This window comes from Bombina bombina, chromosome 12 (assembly GCF_027579735.1).
Source record: "Bombina bombina isolate aBomBom1 chromosome 12, aBomBom1.pri, whole genome shotgun sequence".
NCBI lineage: Eukaryota > Metazoa > Chordata > Amphibia > Anura > Bombinatoridae > Bombina > Bombina bombina.
Window position 1 is genome coordinate 36586630 of NC_069510.1, and position 22985 is coordinate 36609614.

At 34.5% G+C, this 22985-nt stretch overlaps 1 protein-coding gene across 5 annotated transcripts in view; it reads right to left on the reverse strand.

Moving 5' to 3' along the window:
• LOC128642847 (ficolin-1-like) overlaps positions 1–22011 on the reverse strand; it is a 54167-nt gene extending 32156 nt beyond the window's left edge. For 4 of the 5 annotated variants that reach the window (XM_053695694.1, XM_053695691.1, XM_053695692.1 and 1 more), the window contains exons 1-6: positions 21911–22011; positions 14589–14702; positions 13286–13330; positions 8269–8304; positions 7321–7353; positions 4905–5032 (exon numbers count right to left, since the gene is read on the reverse strand). In XM_053695694.1, the coding sequence (XP_053551669.1) occupies positions 4905–5032; positions 7321–7353; positions 8269–8304; positions 13286–13330; positions 14589–14702; positions 21911–21980 (426 nt within the window). In that variant the 5' untranslated portion in view covers positions 21981–22011. The remainder of the gene's footprint in view (positions 1–4904; positions 5033–7320; positions 7354–8268; positions 8305–13285; positions 13331–14588; positions 14703–21910) is intronic. The other variant, XM_053695693.1, reaches the window with a different exon arrangement.
• Positions 22012–22985: the final 974 nt, after the last annotated feature.

Below are 22985 nucleotides of genomic sequence, written 5' to 3' on the forward strand. Positions count from 1 at the left end.
CCGCTTGGATCAAGACTTCAGCCCGATGATGGACCTCTTCAGCCCCCGCTTGGGCTTGGATGAAGATTTCGGAGCCTCTTGTGGATGGATCGGTGATACTCGGCGTGGTGAAGATAAGGTAGGGAGATCTTCAGGGGCTTAGTGTTAGGTTTATTTAAGGGGGGTTGGGTTAGATTAGGGGTATGTGGGTGGTGGGTTGTAATGTGTGGGGGGGTATTGTATGTTTTTTTTACAGGCAAAAGAGCTGTTTTCTTTGGGGCATGCCCCGCAAAAGGCCCTTTTAAGGGCTGGTAAGGTAAAAGAGCTTTTCTATTTGTATTTTAGAATAGGGTAGGGCATTTTTTTATTTTGGGGGGCTTTGTTATTTTATTAGGGGACTTAGAGTAGGTGTAATTAGCTTAAAATTGTTGTAATATTTTTATAATGTTTGTAAATTATTTTTTTTATTTTTTGTAACTTAGTTCTTTTTATTTTTTGTACTTTAGTTAGTTTATTTAATTGTATTTATTTGTAGGTATTTTATTTAATTAATTTATTGATAGTGTAGTGTTAGGTTTAATTGTAACTTAGGTTAGGATTTATTTTACAGGTAATTTTGTAATTATTTTAACTAGGTAGCTATTAAATAGTTATTAACTATTTAATAGCTATTGTACCTGGTTAAAATAATTACAAAGTTGCCTGTAAAATAAATATTAATCCTAAAATAGCTACAATATACCGTATTTTTCGCTCCATAAGACGCACTTTTTCCCCCCTCAAAATTAAGGGGAAATGTCTGTGCGTCTTATGGAGCGAATGTAGAACAATTAATCGTTGGTGTATAGCGTTCAGGCTACCTTGAAGCAGCTACTTCTGTGTGTATATCTCTAAAGCCATCCTCTCAAATCAACGGCATTTACAAACTCATCACCCCACAGTATTGACAAAAGTTTATGCAGCATTCGCTTTCTACAGACACCTACCTCACTGGAGCTAACGGCAGAACCTTTACCTAAGGACTTGTGTGCACGCAGCCGTCGCCAGCTTGTCAGCGTTCCTGTCTGTGAAGCCGTGCTGTGAACGCTCACTGCCAGCTCAGCCTGTCAGCAATTCCAGCATTCCGATTGGATGATCTGCACACACCCACCTCGGCTCAGCGTCTGCATCAGACAAGCACATCTCCCACTGCAGATTACCGGAGCAGCTTGTTTAACCGCTGCTGAGACCAGTGCATCAGGTACTTAAGCACTCTCCTTCTGCTACAAGCCACTACCTCATGAACTGTTACTAATACAAAGTACCGGTATGTAAACAGACTGTTGCTCTCAAAGTATAACCATAACGATACTGCTTGCATTACTCAGACTACCTCTACTCAAAGAATACCTCTGAAGTATAAGGTGTTCTAATTACTTCTATCAGCTAATCTCCACTACCAACGCTTCTCCTGTAACAAGTTAGCAGGAGTATAGCTCTCAGAACCTTATCTCTTATATTTACACCTAGTTTGCAGTTGCGATCCACCACACTAACTGCGGTTACTTACAGATCCTAACAAGAACACTGTTAACAGGTTAGCCTTATGCTGCACTCGTTTTAAAGTTTGAGGAGCAGGGGAATTTTTTTATGGTATATACTGGTAAGAATTTAAAACTGGCCCTTAATGTTTTAAAAATTGGCACTGTGGGTTAGGGTTAGGGTTATTAGGGTTTGGGGTTAGGGTTATTAGGGTTATGGGTTTAGGATTAGGGTTAGTTTTCTTTTTTCTTGTTTTCCTCCTCTAAAAACTAGGTGCGTCTTATGGTCAGGTGCGTCTTATGGAGCGAAAAATACGGTAATTATTCGTTATATTGTAGCTATATTAGGGTTTATTTTACAGGTAAGTATTTAGCTTTAAATAGGATTAATTTATTTAATAAGAGTTAATTTATTTCATTAGATAAAAATTATATTTAACTTAGGGGGGTGTTAGTGTTAGGGTTAGACTTAGCTTTAGGGGTTAATCCATTTATGAGAGTAGCGGCGAGGTCCGGTCGGCAGATTAGGGGTTAATAATTGAAGTTAGGTGTCAGCGATGTTAGGGAGGGCAGATTAGGGGTTAATACTATTTATTATAGGGTTTTTGAGTCGGGAGTGGGGCGGTTTAGGGGTTAATACATTTATTATAGTGGCGGCGAGGTCCGGTCGGAAGATTAGGGGTTAATAATTGTAGGTAAGGTAGCGGCGACGTTGGGAGGGCAGATTAGGGGTTAATAAATATTATGTAGGGGTCGGCGGTGTTAGGGGCAGCAGATTAGGGGTACATAGGGATAACGTAGTTTGCGGTGGTGTGCGATCGGCAGATTAGGGGTTAAAAAATTTTATTAGAGTGGCGGCGATGTGGGGGGGCCTTGGTTTAGGGGTACATAGGTAGTTTATGGGTGTTAGTGTACTTTAGAGCACAGTAGTTAAAAGCTTTATAAACCGGCGTTAGCCCAAAAAGCTCTTAACTCCTGGCTTTTCTCTGCGGCTAGAGTTTTGTCTTTAGAGCTCTAACGCTCACTTCAGCCAAGACTCTAAATACCGGCGTTAGAAAGATCCCATTGAAAAGATAGGATGCACAAATCGCGTAGGGGGATCTGCGGTATTGAAAAGTCGCAGCTGGAAAGTGAGCGTTAGACCCTTACCTACACGACTCTAAATACCAGCGGTAGCCCAAAACCAGCGTTAGTAGCCCCTAACTCTGGTTTTGATGGCTAACGCAAAACTCTAAATCTAGGCGTATATTAACATAACTTTATATTTACAGAGCGTTATTAGATATGTAAACTTCATGTTAACATCATTTAAGACACTATTAATTAAGAACAAAAGACACATATTACTTCCATCATGTATATGAAAGAGTAATAGTTAATTATTTTAAACATATTTCATACAATAAAAAGCTTCAGTTAAAGGGACAGTCTAGACCCAATACATAATTTTGATTAATTATTGTTACATACCAGAGAAGCTTACTGCAGCTGGTCCCACATCTATAAGTTTTTAAGAAGTACCTGAAACATTTAAATATTCATCCTTTGCTAAGAGCCGAAATCGGATTCCAAGCTCCGCCCACCTATTCCATGTATATTTAAATATTCATCCTTTGTTAAAGGACCAGTCAACACATTAGATTTGCATAATCAACAAATGCAAGATAACAAGACAATGCAATAGCACTTAGTCTGAACATCAAATGAGTAATAGATTTTTTTATAACAAATTTCAAAGTTATGTATATTTCAACTCCCCTTGTACCATGTGATAGCAATCAGCCACTCACAAATTCATATACGTATAGTCTGTGAATTCTTGCACATGCTCAGTAGGATCTGGTGACTCAAAAATTGTAAATATAAAAGACTGTGCACATTTTTTTTAATGGAAGTAAATTGGAAAGTTGTTTAAAATTACATGCTATATCTAAATCATGAACATTTTATAAAACCTGAGTGTCCCTTTAAGAGCCGAAATCGGATTCCAAGCTCTGCCCACCTATTCCATGTATATTTTGGTATGTTAAGTTTCTCTAATCATGAACAACTCTTAAATAAGTTTATTTGTGTATGTGCAATTTGTTATAGCTAACTTCAAAATATTCAACGTGCACTACTAAACTGTCATACAAAAATACCGCTAACTGAACAAGAAGAAAGCTTTGGGCGGAGCTTGGCAGCCATTTTCGGCTTCTAACAAACAATGTTTATTTCAACGTTTCATGTACCTTTTACAAGCTTATAGATGTGGAACCCGTTGCAAGAGACCTGTCTGGTATGTAACAATAAGTACTAAGTATTGGGTCTAGATTGTCCCTTTAAATGTTGTTTAAATGTGAAGAGACTGTAACAGGAAGTGCTTATCTGTGTTCTTGGGCTCTATCACACACTGACCAATAGGGACAACTCCCACTGAACATCCATTCAAAAACAAACAAAAACTATTGTAATATATTTTGAAATATTTTCTTTTAGATGAAACGGAAAAAAAATGTTATTTAAGTATCACGCCGTTTTAAGTAAAAGGTTTAAAAAAAAAGTAAAATTAAAATTAAGGCCATAAAATGATACAGAAAATTAATTTGTAAATGTGGATAAAACAAAAATCAGTTATCTTTTTATGTCATATTGATTTTATGCTATAAACAATACTAACCATTCATTTCACATGTAAGGCTATTTGCAATATCTGCAATCATTTACAATTATTTTGTTAAGTGAAAGCTTGTGCGTTTATTTTGCTATATGGAAGCTTTTTGCACGTGTCGAGTTGCGTTCGTCTTACAAGTTGAAAGTAAAAAAAAAGATGCACGCTAAGATTTGGACCTCGAATGTCGTGACCACATTAACGTATTCTCCCATAGACTTCAATGAAGTGCGAAAACTGCAAGAGAAAAACCTTTAGTTTCACGCTAACCTGATTGCGTTTATTCAAGTGTGCTAAACCCAACAGGAATTGTGAATTTTTCACTTTCCAATGTTCCTCACATAGCAGGATATGTTCCAATTATTCTTAAATAAATATTTCTATAAATATATATATGATGATTTTTTTTTGTGGTAAATAATAATTATATATACAGTATGTACAGTATATATATATATATATATATATATATATATATATAATGTGTGAATATCTACTAAAATAATAACTTAGAACATATTCCCTATGTGAAGAACATTGGAATGTAAAATATTTACAGTAAATACAGTTATTAAACATGAATATTACATAAATATGTTTTTTCATGTTTTCAGCTACTTGACTGCAAAGGGCTCCTATATATATACACAGACACAAACACCAATTATTTAGTGTACAGTAAATTATGACTGCACATCTGTGCTTAGAGGCACATTCTAAAATGCCTTTAAACCAGATGGCTGTTCAGTACTCACAATCCAGCCTCCTCCGTCGGTGTGCATATCACACAGCACCTTCAGGGGTCGCTCGCCATCTGGGTATATTGTGTACCAGTCACTTAGGATCTCTCCCTGATCCAACAGCTCCTTACAGTTCCTTGCAGCTAGGAGACAGATATGGAAAATAATTACACAAAATCATAATAATCTGACACAATCATGTGTGAACCAACAAATGTCTGACAATTTTATTTAAGAATACTCCTAATACCAGCTTTACATTTGCTTATATTGTAAGTCCTTTAGGGAGCAGGACTGTATCCTCCAGTCTCAGAATGTCCAACCCTGTTTTGTCTTATTTATTTACCCACTGTATAGTGCTGCACACTCTGTTGGCGAGTAATAATAATATGAACAATAATGATAAACTGTAATTATATTAGAGTGTTGGCCAATAATGGAAGAATTGTTTGGGACGGTAAATACTGAGGGACAGTGCAGTGGTGTGATGTCTTGCAGTAGCCAATACTCATTAGATATGTGCAGCCCAGAAAATTTTGCTTCGGACAAAATTTTTGTTACGAATATTCGGTGGCTACACTATTTGGTTTTAGTTTTGTTTAAATCGAAATGGAAACTTAATTTTCGTTAAAGGGACAGTCAAGAAAACTTTCATGATTTAAATAGGGAATTTAGTTTTAAACAACTTTCCAATTTACTTTTATCACCAATTTTTCTTTGTTCTCTTGATATTCTTAGTTGAAAGCTAAACCTAGGAGGTTCATATGCTAATTCCGTAGACCTTGAAGACCGCCTCTAATCTGAATGGATTTTGACCACTAGAGGGCATTAGTTCATGTGTTTCATATAAATAACATTGAGCTCATGCATGTGAAGTTACCCTGGAGTGAGCACTGATTGGCTAAAATGCACGTCTGTCAAAAGAACTTAAATAAGGGGACAGTTTGCAGAAGCTTAGATTCAAGGTAATCACAGAGGTAAAAAAAGAGTATTTCTATAACAGTGTTGGTTATGCAAAGCTGGGGAATGTGTAATAAAAGGATTATCTTTCTTTTTAAACAACAAAATTTCACGTGTAGCTATAATACTTACCTTACTGTGCTTAATGTACATGGAGTACAAAAAAAGGGGGGGTGTAGAGTGATGTGTAGATCAGACTCAACTTGCTTCCCCAAGTCTGATATGCTCCCAATATCAGATTGTGTGAAAGTGTGCAAGGTGGGGGTGGGGAGCGCTCGAAAAGAGCTGTGAGTTGGACTGTGATTCTATTATCTATTCTATAGATTTTTTCAAAATATTTCCACACAAATCATGTGTTTATAGTATAAATTGTTCCTACTGAAAAGTTTGTGTTTACAGCGCTAGTGATAAGGGTGTGTTGGTGATTAATCTTCTAATCGGCAACTTTATAATTGCCTGATGCAACAGTTGTATCGTTTCTAATAAAGTGTTAGAAAAAATGTGCGTTTATAATTGATCGATCTGTATCAGATGTTGCTTAAATACTCCTGTTCCTTAGGTTCTGGCTGTTGTGTGTAAATAGCTAACTTACAATACTCTTCTGTTTCTTTAAACTTAGAAGTTGTATCTATGATACATATGCAATGTTACAGATGTTACAAATGTAATTTTTACTATACTTTATAAGTAAATAAATAAATAAAATCGAACTGTTTGTATATAAAAAGTTGTTTACTTAGAACTTGATTAAAAAACAGATTCTACTAACATAGACAATTCATACCATATCAGCATACATATTAGAGCATGTTAGAGCATATCGGTACCCTATAAAAAATACAACAAAAACTGGATATTTATGCAGTGAGTTCAGATGTTGTAATCCTTTAGAATGATCCTAAGTTGTGGCCACAACTCGTCCTGAGACACATTTGGATTTTAACAGTCTGTACATGGAAAACGTGCTAAGTTAAGCATTAAACCACTAAAAAACATTAAAGCAAACAAATGAATACTGACGATTTTCATCAGTATTTTTTTTATATCTTTCATTTTCGTTTGCGCATTTTTCGGATATTTGTTGAAACTGAAACTAAAATCCTTATTTTTATGACAAATGTGAATTTTTCCGAAAACGAATAAACATCTCTAATACTCATTACTGGCTTCTGAATATGACTAACACATATAGAGTGCACAGTTCTATTCTCTTTGATAAATAGTTTTCATAAAACTCTATAAAACAAACCAGCGCTATGGAATTCTGCAGTGCTATGCTAATAAAAGAAAATAATATGTGCAATTATATTAACTCTTCATAGAAATGTCATATTTCAATCTCTTTCTTAAATAGATTTATTGGCTTATTGGACATATTTTGAAATGATTTTTAAACAGCGAGTTACTTGTACATAAAGAATATAAGAATAATATGTCATCTGTAGAGTTACTGCTTTATATTAACTCTCACCATACAGGGATGCGCCGCTGTCTCCTTTTTCCCCTGTTGACAAAAAATCACTTTATTAGAAAGTTCTACAGAAACAAAACACGACACCAGTATTATACTGTGCTCTACTGCATCAACTTGTTGTTGTGTTCTCTGTATATTTAGAAGTATCAGATATGTGCACATAAAAAAATTGTTTTGAACACTGCCCCCCCCCCCCCCCGATTTGTTCGATTTTCCACCCCCAAAATACCTTATGTATCTCTTTCTAAGAAACACACAGTGTGCGTCTCTGTGATTGGACTGTTTGAGTTCTCTTGTGTGTATAAGTTTCTGGGTCTGTGAATATATTTAAATTAGTATCACATCTTTCTATATACAAGTAAATATTTGTGGAGCATAATATGAAAAGTTAGGACACCCTTATTTGTGGTATTAAAGGGACATTAAACACTAAATAAATACTTTATAGAATGATGCATTTAAAGAAAAGATTAGTCTGAGAATAACATGTAGATGTATTTAAAAAAAAAAGCTGTTTAAATATGAACACAATAAGTTTAAGGTTTTAGTTTATATAAAACAATGGGAGCTGCCATGTTGTAACCTAGGTTACCTTCTCTGCTGTGGCCAATTAGAGACAGTTATAAATAGGTCACTAGATTGTGCAGCCAATGGCTGTGTTATGTTATCAACAATTTGATAACAGTGTTCTGCACTTCCATTTATAACACAAACTGAAAAGCTCGCAATTTCAGAATGGAATTACAGGAAAAGGGGACAAAATAAATAATAAAAGTATATTGCAAAGGTTTTATATATATGATTTATCATGTTCATATTAACATCTCAAAGTGTTTAATGTCTCTTTAGCAGGGGCTTTAAATAGTTTAAATTTGTTTTTACCACAATTCTACAGTATAAATCAATGACTGTTAATTTTATTATGTGATTATATGAGCATCTTACCCTTAAGTCCTTGTATTCCTTGGGCGCCAGCTTCACCTGATGCACAAAAAAAGGTGAACATTTTAAGTGACAACAGCAAACTTTAAAGCCTTACAAAGGGCTTGATTACAAGTGGAGCACTAAATTACTGCGCTCCTGCAAACGTAAGTGCAATAATTAACCAGCCATTACAAGTGGCTAGTTATTGCTACTGCAGGCTTGCAATAGGAATTAGCACTTACAACATTAACCAGAGATCCCAAAATACAGTGTAAAAGGTTTATTAAAAAATAAATATAGCAACACTTTAATTTTTTACTAAAATTACTGCACTAGGCAGTATTTTGGGGATAAAGTTGGTGGGAGTAGGTGTGTTCCCAGTAAATATATATGCTTATATACATATACTGTATATATATATATATATGTGTTAATATGTGTATATACACATAATAACACATACATATATATGTATGTAGTCATATACATATATATTTACACTTTCCTGCCATCGCTGCACAACTTACCCCCTTCGCTGGCGCTGAAGTTCTGATGCCGTCTGTGAGTTGCTTTACTGCAATGACTAATGATTATTCCTCTCTGCCATATATATATATATATATATATATATATATATATACACTGTATGTATGTATATATATATATATATTATTATTATTATTTTTATATATATATTATTATTAATAATGAGTGCTCATACTGTTTCTTCTTTTAAGAAAAGAAAATATTCATTTCCAAAAATTCAATATATCATATTTTAAATTAAGGCCCTCTGGGATTCTTTTTCTCAAATTAAAAATCGAATAAACCTCTCTTTTACTTAGTTTTCTCACTGTCTCCTCCCCTAGTACTGATATAAGGTTCTTCTATGATGGTCCAGTTAAAGCTATCAAGTTTTCTGTAATGCTGTTGAATAAAGTGATTGGCTATTGGTGTGTGATAATCACGATTTTTCCTCTCAGAAGTGATATTAAAGATACGTTCCCTATCCTAACGCTTCCGTTGTAGTTTTTCCAACGTACTGGAGATTACATTAAGTCTTCATGTGATATTCCTTATTATTTACTGTTGAAGTAAAAGTATTGACATATTGGCATGCCTTGCAATTTCCTGTTCCACATCTATATGTTCCTTTGTGAGTAAACAATAACAAAAAATCAATAGTAGTTTGGGAGCGCTAAAAGCTAAATGAGAAAATTCTGGAAACTGATATATATTTTATCAAAAATATATTTATTAAAATAATATAAAACATGTATATAACATTTAGAATAGATTGTGGGACGTCTCCCTTTGTAGTTTAAGAACAAGTAAAATCACTTTTAAAAAAGCAAAAAACTTCAAGAAAATACTAGCTCCCAGTGAGTTTAAACAAATTAAAACAAATTCCACACCAGAAAAAGATCTATTAGGAAATAAACTAGCTGGCTTTTACCCATGTTTCGGCTGTAGATCCTGTAAATTTAGCAACAAATGTAAAAAAATTAAGTCAAATACAAATGGTCTAGTCCATCATATAAAAGAAACCATAAGATGTCAGGATAAGGGTGTGATTTACATTATACAATGCACATGCCAATTACAATACATAGGAGAGACCACCAGGACTCTAAGGGAACGTATACGTGAACATTTATCATGTATAGACAGAGGGAATCTAGACACACATTTATATACCCACTTTAGAGACATACATAAGAATAATTTAAAAGACTTCACCTTCTGGGGCATAAAAAAACTAAAACCAGAATGGAGAGGAGGTAATTTTGAAGAAAAACTCCTAAGAACAGAAGCAGAACTAATTTATAATATGCAAACCCTTTATCCAGCAGGATTAAATTCAGAACTAGATTTGTCCCCTTTCCTTCTGTCTTAAAAGTCAATAAAAATATATATAACACAATCTATCAGAAAAACCTGATTCTCATCTAGAATAGTGTATAATCAGATAATCAAACAGCCAAAATATATACAATAAACAAAGGGGAAATTTACAATTTAGAAATAAAAGTCCAGAGAAACACTATACCTTCAACATACATCAGAAAGCTATAAATCATATAATTGTAAAAGCAAAAAGGCAATTAGTTATGCCTAAGTAAAGGCTAAACCTTACATTAAGACTAAGAAATCATAAGTTCCAAAATCTTTATATTTCTCTGTCAGTTGAATTCTATTGCAAAAATTATTTTTAAAACTATTTTTATAATTCTTAATCAAATAAAAAGTTAAACGTGATAAGAATCCATCATAAAGAATGTTATTACAACCAAGTGTAAATATATTATATATATATATTATAACATAAAAACTATCACTATTAGACATCTAGTGAAACATAAGAACTATCAGAAATAAACGATAAAGACCTGGAAAGATTCCACCTTATCCATACTAAAGAAATCCACCTTAAAAATCACACCTATCCAAAGATGCATGAGAACTATCAGATGTAAGAGGTACGGATCCAGAAAGATTCCACCTTATTTAAATCCACCTTAAAAATCACACCTATCAAATTAAAGGAACAACCAACCAATCAAAAAGAAAAGAGGGCTATTTAAACTGCCGGGCTCAGAACAAACATTATCCGTCTTGACAAAGCCTGCTGGCGAAACGCGTAGACGTTACCTGCTATTACCTGCCTTCAAAAAATTGGACTAACAACTTTACCTATCCCCTATCGAAGGAAGTAGAGGAAAAGAAAGTTCAAAAAACAAACGGCCGTTTGTACTACAAGTCCAAGATTACCTCTACAAGCTGAGACGTGCACACCTGTATCAAGAAGCAGCCGGGGGGAAAAAACGAGATCCTGAATATAGAGGCCAAACTCGCTATAAACCGGCAGAGAAGGAAACCCATACACGCAGGAGCGTGGTCTAGGTTTCTATTCTCGATATCGGAGATACCTACAGTATACAGGGAGGAGAGACACAAAAGAAAAAACCGGTAAGAGAAACCGAGATACCATCAGACACAGATGTGTCAGAAGAACCGGTAAGCCCCATCAAAAAATATCAAAAATTTTTTACTAAGTACAGACAACTCTGTTTATACACTATACACCAAAAGACATTGCTACAAAAAGATAACAACTGAAATAACAATCTATTGGACTATGAAATGTAAATTGTTTCCATCTGATACAAAGTAACAATACAAAAGTAGGAAACGATATAATATCTGAGAAATTTCTTACGACTACTTAGCATCAGAATTAAGGTGGAAATTAAAAGATAATTGATTCAAGGTGAAAAAGAAAAACCTAGGTGGAATCTTTTAGAGAAATATACAAAAGTGTTTTTTTGATGCAGTAAATTTTACTTGTTCTTAAACTACAAAGGGAGACGTCCCACAATCTATTCTAAATGTTATATACATGTTTTATATTATTTTAATAAATATATTTTTGATAAAATATATATCAGTTTCCAGAATTTTCTCATTTAGCTTTTAGCGCTCCCAAACTACTATTGATTTTTTGTTATTGTGTATTATTTAACGGTAATCATAGGGAAAATTACTTGTGAGGGAGCTTTGGGGAATAATACCTGGCGCTGCTCTTTATAAACTTACCTTTGTGAGTAAACCACGAGCTTGAAGCGTCTGAGCCAGATTCTTAGTTTAGTTTATAATCTGCCAGGGATTGGCCTTCATTATTTTTTTCCCCAATGTAGAGATTGTAAACATGACATATCAAAGAAAGCCTCAAACACTCCTTACAAGGCAGAGTGTGAATATTTTCCTGCCAAGGTTGTACCACTGCTCAATCGCGATTACCTCAGATTGCTAAAACCTTAGATTGTGGCATATGAGGGCCGGTGTTGAGCTTCACTGATATGAACAGAGAAAGATTATTACTGTGACCAAGTGTCACAGAGACAAGTGGCAGATAAATGTGCCACTGTGAAATAGGTAAAGTGCATCATACTGAAGTATGCCACAGTAAAACTAAACAGATAAACTGTGTATGAAATGGTTATTAAAAATAGAAATATGGTACCATATATACTACATTCCTCATCATGCAGTAAAGAGTGTATTAACCTTAATGTAAGAAGCACATTTATTGCATATAATTGTTAATTTCAATGTACTATATATCTGTGTTTTATGTGTTTATTATTCTCTTTTGTAATATTGCCAAATATTCAATTCCGTAAAACATAAAACCAATATCTGATTCTGATACAGTTGGGGTACATAGAAAATAAATGTATGCCTACAGGGGTACTTGCTACCAAAAGGTTGAGAAACACTGCTTTACTGGACTTCAGAGTGCCTAAGTATCATGGGAAATGTAGTTCGGAAACATCTGGACTACTAAGGTTTGCCGTCACTGACAAAAGGGAATATGTTCTAAGTATTTTTAAATAGAAATTCCTGTATATATCTGTAAGTATCTATACTAATTTATAATCATGTATATATATATATAATATATAGGTATATAAATATATATATTGTACAAAAAACATCAGATATATAAAGAAATATGTATTTAGAAATAAATAAAACAATCTTATAAGTGAAGAACATTAAAATGTCAGGTTAGTGCACTTTAGTTAAACGCAATCGGGTTTGCGCGACTTCGGTTGTCCACCCCCCTTTTTCGTGCTCCATTGAAGTCTATGGGAGAATACGCTAGCATGGTTATGATATGTGTCAGGTTAGCATGCAAGTGAAAACGCCTTACTTTTAACTTGTAATATGCGGGGTACCCGATCTGCTCAAAAAAACAAAGTCGAGCTAAATTTACGCTCGAGCAGGAGCGCTAAATAGTGCTCCACTCATAATCTAGCCCTAAATGCCTTAAGATACAGGAAGGTTTCTATCCAATCATATCTATCTTCCTTTCTACATATAAAACTTTATATGGGCTGATAAATAATGATGACGTCATTACTCGTAAACATACATTACAGAGAGGAAATAGATATATGAGATCTGGGAAATTAATTTTATTAACCATAATGTGGATGTTAAATGTTTGCAGGATTATGGGTTTGGCACAAACCTATTTGTCCTGGCGGTCCAGCTTTCCCTGCAAGTCCTTTTTCACCTGAAAAATAATAGTGTATATATCTTTGTAACATGTATACACCAATAACTTATGTTACTGCTGCTTTATATAAATCTTACTATATTTCAAATGATTGGGCAGAACAATATGTAAATGATGTTACAATAATAAGTTTTAATTTAATAAAGTTTTTGGAATTTGGTTTCTGACCGTACATAAAACAGATGCAGATCATAGGGTTAGTGCACATTCAAGTTGTGAACTGGTAGTTATGTATTAATTATATTTATTATAGCCAGGTTCAAATCGTTGTTTATCACACTGGCTGTTCAAAAAAGTCTTTCAGATTTTCTTTTTGCCTTTGCTAAATGACAACTGCAGATTGGAAGTCTATGGCAGACAAGAAATAAAAATGTGTGCACAGTTTTCAATAAGCCCATTAATAGCTTTATGGCTTGTCGTTAATTGGCTCAGAGATTATGCAGCGTCTACTACATATAAAGGGTTGAAATGCCCTTTACAATTGGTATTTCAAAATGTAAAAGATTTTAAAACATGAAAAACACACACACATTTTATTTAACCTGTTTGAATAATAAAGAATCATATTGCTACTAACATTTTATATTTCAAATGTACCTACAAATATGAAAATTTTGGATAAATATTTAAAGATTATATTTAGTTAGTCATTCATAATTATATAAAAGCATTGTTTACAACCACAAAAAAGAATATGATATAAACATAGGAGTCTAATATAGTTATTAATTAATTAATTTAGTACATATTGAGTCACATGAGTTACAAACATAATGATATTATCTTGTTAGGGTTGCTAAGCGACACTCTGAGATTCTAATTGTTCAATAAAACAGTACAAATTTGCTGCATGTTAAATAAAAATGAAGAAAGGGTTAGGTCATGTGATACACATTACTATATGTTTGTGCAGCTGTAAACCATGAAAAGAAAGAATGTGAAATGGTTGCACAATGATAGATATTATTTTACACCAGGCAAAAAGTATTGCGTTCCATGGGTCGTCGTTAAAACCACAAATGTGAACTTATCCTATATTGTTTCAGCTTTCCCATGTACAGTCGGTTGTATAAACATGGTTTTATCTAGTAACAACTAGTCCCTCCATGAGCTTCAAGAAACTGTGGGGTAAATGATTATGAACTGCTAGAAAAGGTATTCAAATGATTTATCACCAAAAGTTCCTATAAAATGAATGATGAATTTGTATAAATGAGTCTTTATAATCCTTGTCCTGCATAGGGGACAGGCTCACCTTTCTCTCCAAATGATCCAGGTTCTCCTTTTTGTCCAGGAGGTCCCGGAAGACCAGGACATCCTCTTAGTATGGTCAGCTTGTCAGATTCCCCAACTCCAACAATCTTCACTTCTGTTGGTGTAGACCACAAGAGAAAGGTAAACAAGATTTACAATCACTAATCTTGAAAAAAAATTAAAAAAAATGTAATGAGACAAAAAAAAATATTTAAAGGGACAGTAAAGCCAAAATTAAGCTTTCATGATTAAGATAGAGCACGTCATTTTAAACAACTCTCCAAATTACTTCTGTTATCAAATTTGATCATTTTCTCGGTTGAATAATAAGCCTAGATAGGGTCAAAGAAGCTCAGGACTGGGCATGTGGCTTTAGTACTCTATGACAGCAGTGTCTGTAACAGTGTATAACATTACTAGAAACATTGTGCCATATAATACACACGTGCACACTCATGAGCTCCTGTGAGAGTACCTGGGCTTACTATTCAATAAAGGATACAAAGAGAATAAAGCAAATCTGATACAGAACCAAACTGTAATGTTGTTTAAAATGTCATTGTCTATCTGAATCATGAAACTGTAATTTTGACTTTTACTGTTCCTTTAATGTTTGTCTATTTAGCGTATATCCAATGCTATTAGAGAGTATTAACTTCTTGTTATCAGTTGTCCTATGAAACAGTAGGATACAATAGCATCTAAGATACAATGAGGGGTACTTATCAAGGCGTCTACTTTACCTGTCTTCGCCGGTCCAATACGCCCGCCTAAGCTCGCCTACCATCGCCGCCGCGGACCTGAATACGTTCGCCTAAGTTATCAAAAAAGCTGTCAAAAAGCCACGCACCAAGTACGGGGCGATGAGCAGCGGATTGTGAGAGTTATCACTCATCCGATCTCGCTGCTCTTCGGCTTTTTTACAGCTTTATTGATACCCCTGTCACTAAGCACCCACACTAAACTACACTGTTCTACCCCCTATACCGGCGCTCCCGGCAACTAAATAAAGTTACTAAACCCTAAACCGCCGCTCCTAGACCCCGCCGCAACTCTTATAAATGTATTAACCCCTAAACCGCCGCTCCTAGACCCCGCCGCAACTCTTATAAATGTATTAACCCCTAAACCGCCGCTCCTGGACACCGCCGCCACCTACATTATACCTAGTAACCCCTATCCTGCCCCCCCTATACCGCCGCCACCTATAATAAATTTATAAACCCCTATCCTGCGGATCCCGGACCTCGCCGCAACAAAATAAATAGTTTAACCCCTAAACCGCCGCTCCCGGACCCCGCCGCAACCTATCTTAAACTTATTAACCCCTAATCTGCCCCGCCCTACACCGCCGCCACTGTAATAAAATTATTAACCCCTATCCTGCCCCCCCTACACCGCCGCAACTCTAATAAAATGATTAACCCCTAAGCCTAAGTCTAACACTAACCCTAACACCCCCCTAACTTAAATATTAATTAAATAAATCTAAATAAATTTAACTCTTATTAACTAAGTTAATCCTATTTAAAACTAAATACTTACCTTTAAAATAAACCCTAATATAGCTACAATATAAATAATAATTAGATTGTAGCTATCTTAGGATTTATTTTTATTTTACAGGCAACTTTCAATTTATTTTAACCAGGTACAATAGCTATTAAATAGTTATTAACTATTTAATAGCTTACCTAGCTAAAATAAAGAGAAATTTACCTGTAAAATAAAAACTAACCTAAGTTACAATTACACCTAACACTACACTATACTTAAATAAATTATTCCTATTTAAAACTAAATACTTACCTGTAAAATAAACCCTAAGATAGCTACAATGTAATTAATAATTACATTGTAGCTATTTTAGGATTTATATTTATTTTACAGGCAACTTTGTATTTATTTTAGCTAGTTAGAATAGTTATTAAATAGTTATTAACTATTTAATAACTACCTAGCTAAAAGAAATACAAAATTACCTGTAAAATAAATCCTAACCTAAGTTACAATTAAACCTAACACTACACTATCATTAAATTAATTAAATAAATTAGCTACAAATAACTACAATTAAATACAATTAAATAAACTAACTAAAGTACAAAAAATAAAAAAAGCTAAGTTACAAAAAATAAAAATAAGTTACAAACATTTAACAAATATTACAACAATTTTAAGCTACTTACACCTAATCTAATCCCCCTAATAAAATAACAAAGCCCCCCAAAATAAAAAAATTCCCTACCCTATTCTACATTAAAAAGCAAACAGCTCTTTTGCCTTACCAGCCCTTAAAAGGGCCTTTTGTGGGGCATGCCCCATATAAAACAGCTCTTTTGCCTGTAAAAGAAAAATACAACCCCCCCAACATTAAAACCCACCACCCACATACCCCTAATCTAACCCAAACCCCCCTTAAATAAACCTAACACTACCCCCCTGAAGATCATACTACCGTGAGTCATGTTCAGCCAGCCGACCACCGATGGAACCGAAGAGGAGATCCGGAGCGGCAGAAGTCTTCATCCAAGGGACGCTGAAGAAATCTTCCATCCGATGAAGTCATCATCCAGGCGGCGCTGAAGAAATCTTCCATCCGATGAAGTCACCATCCAGGCGGTGCTGAAGAAATCTTCCATCCAATAGAAGTCTTCATCCAGGCAGCGTCTTCAATCTTCATCCATCTGGAGTGGAGCGGAGCCATCTTCAGAGGAGCCTACGCGGATCCATCCTCTTCTTCCCGACGACTAACGACAAATGACGGTACCTTTAAGTGACGTCATCCAAGATGGCGTCACTCGAATTCCGATTGGGTGATAGGATTCTATCAGCCAATCGGAATTAAGGTATAAAAATCTGATTGGCTGATTGAATCAGCCAATCAGATTCAAGTTCAATCGGATTGAACTTGAATCTGATTGGCTGATTCAGTCAGCCAATCAGATTTTTATACCTTAATTCCGATTGGCTGATAGAATCCTATCAGCCAATCGGAATTCGAGTGACGCCATCTTGGATGACGTCACTTAAAGGTACAGTCATTCGTCGTCAGTCGTCAGAAAGAAGAGGATGGATCCGCGTAGGCTCCTCTGAAGATGGCTCCGCTCCGCTCCGGATGGATGAAGATTGAAGACGCCGCCTGGATGATGACTTCATCGGATGGAAGATTTCTTCAGTGCCACCTGGATGATAACTTCATCGGATGGAAGATTTCTTCAGCGCCCCTTGGATGATGACTTCTGCCGCTCTGGATCTCCTCTTCGGTTCCATCGGTGGTCGGCTGGCTGAACACGACTCACTTATTTTTTTTATTTTTTGTAACTTAGCTTTTTTTATTTTTTGTACTTTAGTTAGTTTATTTAATTGTATTTAATTGTAGTTATTTGTAGCTAATTTATTTAATTAATTTAATGATAGTGTAGTGTTAGGTTTAATTGTAATTTAGGTTAGGATTTATTTTACAGGTAATTTTGAATTTCTTTTAGCTAGGTAGTTATTAAATAGTTAATAACTATTTAATAACTATTCTAACTAGCTAAAATAAATACAAAGTTACCTGTAAAATAAATATAAATCCTAAAATAGTTACAATGTAATTATTAATTACATTGTAGCTATCTTAGGGTTTATTTTACAGGTAAGTATTTAGTTTTAAATAGGAATAATTTATTTAAGTATAGTGTAGTGTTAGGTGTAATTGTAACTTAGGTTAGGATTTATTTTACAGGTAAATTTCTCTTTATTTTAACTAGGTAGCTATTAAATAGTTTATAACTATTTAATAGCTATTGTACCTGGTTAAAATAAATTGAAAGTTGCCTGTAAAATAAAAATAAATCCTAAGATAGCTACAATCTAATTATTATTTATATTGTAGCTATATTAGGGTTTATTTTAAAGGTAAGTATTTAGTTTTAAATAGGATTTACTTAGTTAATAAGAGTTAAATTTATTTAGATTTATTTAATTAATATTTAAGTTAGGGGGGTGTTAGGGTTAGTGTTAGACTTAGGTTTAGGGGTTAATAATTTTATTAGAGTTGCGGCGGTGTAGGGGGGGCAGGATAAGGGTTAATAATTTTATTACAGTGGCGGCGGTGTAGGGGGGGCAGATTAGGGGTTAATAAGTTTAAGATAGGTTGCGGCGGGGTCCGGGAGCGGCGGTTTAGGGGTTAAACTATTTATTTAGTTGCGGCGAGGTCCGGGATCCGCAGGATAGGGGTTAATAAATTTATTATAGGTGGCGGCGGTATAGGGGGGGCAGGATAGGGGTTACTAGGTATAATGTAGGTGGCGGCGGTGTCCGGGAGCGGCGGTTTAGGGGTTAATATATTTATAAGAGTTGCGGCGGGGTCTAGGAGCGGCGGTTTAGGGGCTAGTAACTTTATTTAGTTGCGGGGGGCTCCGGGGGCGCCGGTATAGGGGGTTAACATGTTTAATATAGTTGCGGTGTGCTCCGGGAGCGGCGGTTTAGGTGGGAATAACTTTATTTAGTTGCAGCGGTGTAGGGGGGGCAGATTAGGGGTGTTTAGACTTGGGGTACATGTTAGGGTGTTAGGTGTAGACGTTTCCCATAGGAATGAATGGGATATCTGGCAGCAGCGAACATGAACTTTCGCTATGGTCAGACTCCCATTGATTCCTATGGGATCCGCCACCTCCAGGGCGGCGGATTGAAAACCAGGTACGCTGGGCCGGAAAAGTGCAGAGCGTACCTGCTAGTTTTTTTATAACTAGCAAAAGTAGTCAGATTGTGCCGCACTTGTGTGCGGAACATCTGGAGTGACATAAGAATCGATCTGTGTCGGACTGAGTCTACTTTTGCCGGTGTCTAGGGCTTGATAACTAAGGCGAATCAGCCTCGCCTCAAATACGCTGCGGAATTCCAGCGTATTTGAGGTAGACACGTTGATAACTACCCCTCATTAACTTCTAAGACAACACTACTGTGGTTATACATTTATAGCAACATTTTAATTAACAGTTTTCATCTAAAAGAGGGTGCTTCAAAATTTATTTATTTTTTTTTAATAATTTTCCTGCCCTGTAATAAACCAAAGGTTTTTTTTTTATTAGGCTTGTTCTTATTTTCAGTCAGTTAGGGTTGGGAAATACAAAACCAATTCTGCTGTTTTCATGTCAATATAAATGTAAACTGCTATTATGTTTTCAGTTTCTATCTATCTATCTCTCTATCTATCTATCTATCTATCTATCTATCTATCTATCTATCTATCTATCATCTATCTATCTATCATCTATCTATCTATCATCTATCTATCATCTATCTATCTATCATCTATCTATCATCTATTTTCTATCTGTCTATCTCTCCCTTAGCTATCTATCTATGTATTTATCTATCACCTATCTATATAAATAGTGTATATATAAAGGTTTTTGAGTGCATTGCTTTTTTAATGTACTGTACATAAATAAAAGACCATCAGTAAGAGCTGCAAGAGATTTCCCTGACTGTACGATCTATTCCAACAGTTATTGTGTGGTTTTCCATTGGCTTTGCATGAAATCAACTCTAACAATATTTTTCATTGAGAGATCTTAGCAGTTATTTGATACATCAGAAATCCATTTCACAAATGATTTCTGGATTAATCTAATTCAACAGCCTTGTTGTTTTTAGCACCATTTTGAATGGTATAACTTGACTGTTAATGTAAAATTGAAACATGCAAACCTTCATTATTTCCAAGTCAGTTAACTGCCATGTTTTACTTTGTTTTGATTATATTTTTGAATAGATGTGTAGGTAAAACATTTGTGAAAAACAGAACAAAAAAAGAGCCTGTTTCGTATAGAGCTTTTCACGTTGACCTCATCCAGATTTTCCTGTTTTAATTTATTTCAGAATTAAGGAGTCTGGACAAATAACCATGTATCACATAGAGTGAAATAGCATAGAAAAAAAAAGAATTGAGACAAAGACAAGAAAAAGTATACAAGTAGTATCTGGTTGGCAGGTATTCAAAATATGATACTTAACAAAATGTGCCTTGAAAAAGCCACATCACGTGGGGAAACGTATGTGTAGGACATCAACAGGAGGAGCAAAGAACCGTCATTAAACATGGCAGTGTCTCTGATCAGGTCCGGTCAAGCTAGTGTCAGTAAAGCAAACGATATAAACTATATCAGTTTATTATCCGGAGTAATCCTTTCTTTGACGTTTTGCTACTGGTTTGGAATGCCCCAAGTGAATGTTATATGTGCCATTATATCGCATTGCTTTTAATGTTATTTTAAAATATATGTGAATAAATCTTTATAGAAGAGTTCCTGCTTTTACAGGAGAGTTTATATTTTGAACCCATATCTTGGAGCTATCGTAGCTCCCCCTTTGTGAGTACTATTTGTGTGATTTGAAATACATTTTTAATCACAGTATCACTATTTTTTATTTACATTATTTTCTCTTTTAGGATACTACATCATACACCGAGTCTGGGACTGCTTATTGAATTTACCATTAAGTATAATTTTATGTTATATTTTCATGGATCGCTATTTTGCACAATTTTTTTAGTATTGTATCACTTTATTTTTCTTTGTGTCACTTACATCTTGTGTAATATTTTATAAGATTATAGGTATTCAAAATGTAATTATTTCTGTTTTGTATTTCCTTGTTGGCATTGGATGTATGTGCTATACACTTTGGTATGAGAATACATTTGTGTTTGATATACGTTTGTAATTGTTAACAACTGTATAGAACTTTTGCAATAGGTCTATTCTTCGGTTATGGGTTTCTTTCACTCCCCAGTGAATTATAACATAATCCAGATGGCAGCAGACGGCCCATGATGTTACAATACTGATCACGCGATTAGTAGTTAATTTGTTTTCCGACAAAAAAGAAAAACTGCTCCCATTTTATATATGACAATAAAAAAGGAAAACATTTATCATGAACCTATCATGGCTAAGTCTAAAAGATATCTTTTAAATCTTCAATTTATTTTTAAATTTATTTAATAAACACCCCAATAGCACTTTGTGTGTTACTACTAATATACATTTTTAGTTTGGAATTTAAATCTCCTACATTTTTATCTATCACTTTTATCTATGTTTTTGTTAATGAACAGTTTGAATCAATAAACAGACGTTTTTCCCTTGGTTTTAAGTTTGAAAACACGATACACAAACTATCACTATTTAGAGTATGACTTTTACAATTTTTATGAGATTCTGATGCTTAAAAACCAAGGTGAAGGGTGTTGGGATCTAAAACATTTGTCTGACTAAAGAAGAGTTAATAAATGTCTTCTCCTTGTCTATATGTGTATCAGTCACTTACCTGGGCAGGAGTCCTCAGAATTAGCGAGAGGGGTCACTAAGCAGAACACTGCGAGTGCTGTAGCCCACATGGTGCTTACGGATGTTCTGTCTCGTGTTTGCTGCAGATGTCTTTGTAGTTCGAAGATTGAATAGTGGAGTTAAATAACAGACTCCACCCAATGCAAAGTCCTCCCCTTTATTACAGATTGTTCCCTCTACAGTTTATTTATCAGTTGTAACTCTACACTTGCCTAAGACATAACCCCAGTATAGAGACCGAAGGAAATATTAGTACTACTCTTTTTGTATCCCTTTAAAACAACCTACAAAATATTGGATGCTAAATAAATGCAGCTCACCAGCAATATTTAATATATATTATAAACATAAAGGCTATCGTCTGGAGATTAACCAGAAGTCTACTAGGGAAGAATTGAAAGCATGGATCTCCTTTCTATTTCCAATTCAATCTATATCAATTGCTGCTTTAGAAATAGTAAATCACCTTGAATTACATGCACAATATAAAAGTAAAATCTAAGTACACACATATAAAAAGATAAGAAACAGGGGAATCACAGGCTTTTCAAGAAGATTTTTGTACAGACAAAGCAAAATTGGTGGCCAATGTATTCAAAGGGCATTAAATACATCTTGATATGTGCCCAAAAAGCAAATTCTGTAACCTGCTGCAAACCAAATAGCTGGTTACAAAATATATATTTTTTATTTTCCTTTCCTTTTTTAAAATTCTTTTTTTTTTTTTTACACACTTTTTTTTAAAGTTTTGATAACATCTGCCTAATTTGTTTGAATGCAGATTTTTCACTTGTAAAATGTGTGAAAATGATAATTTGATATCAAATATGTCGTTTAATCATTTAGATTTTTCAAAGCATCTAAACACTACTAAAAGAACAATCATAAATTAAAATTCAAAAATCTCACTTAAAATGTGATTTGAGCTCTGTTATTTTTTTTTTTTAAAGTAAGCGATTGTGTTACTTAAAATTTGAAATGACCATGCACAGCAAATTTTAACACTGAAAAAAACCCACGTTAATAAACAAGAAATTCTGCTCAAAATAGGCCAA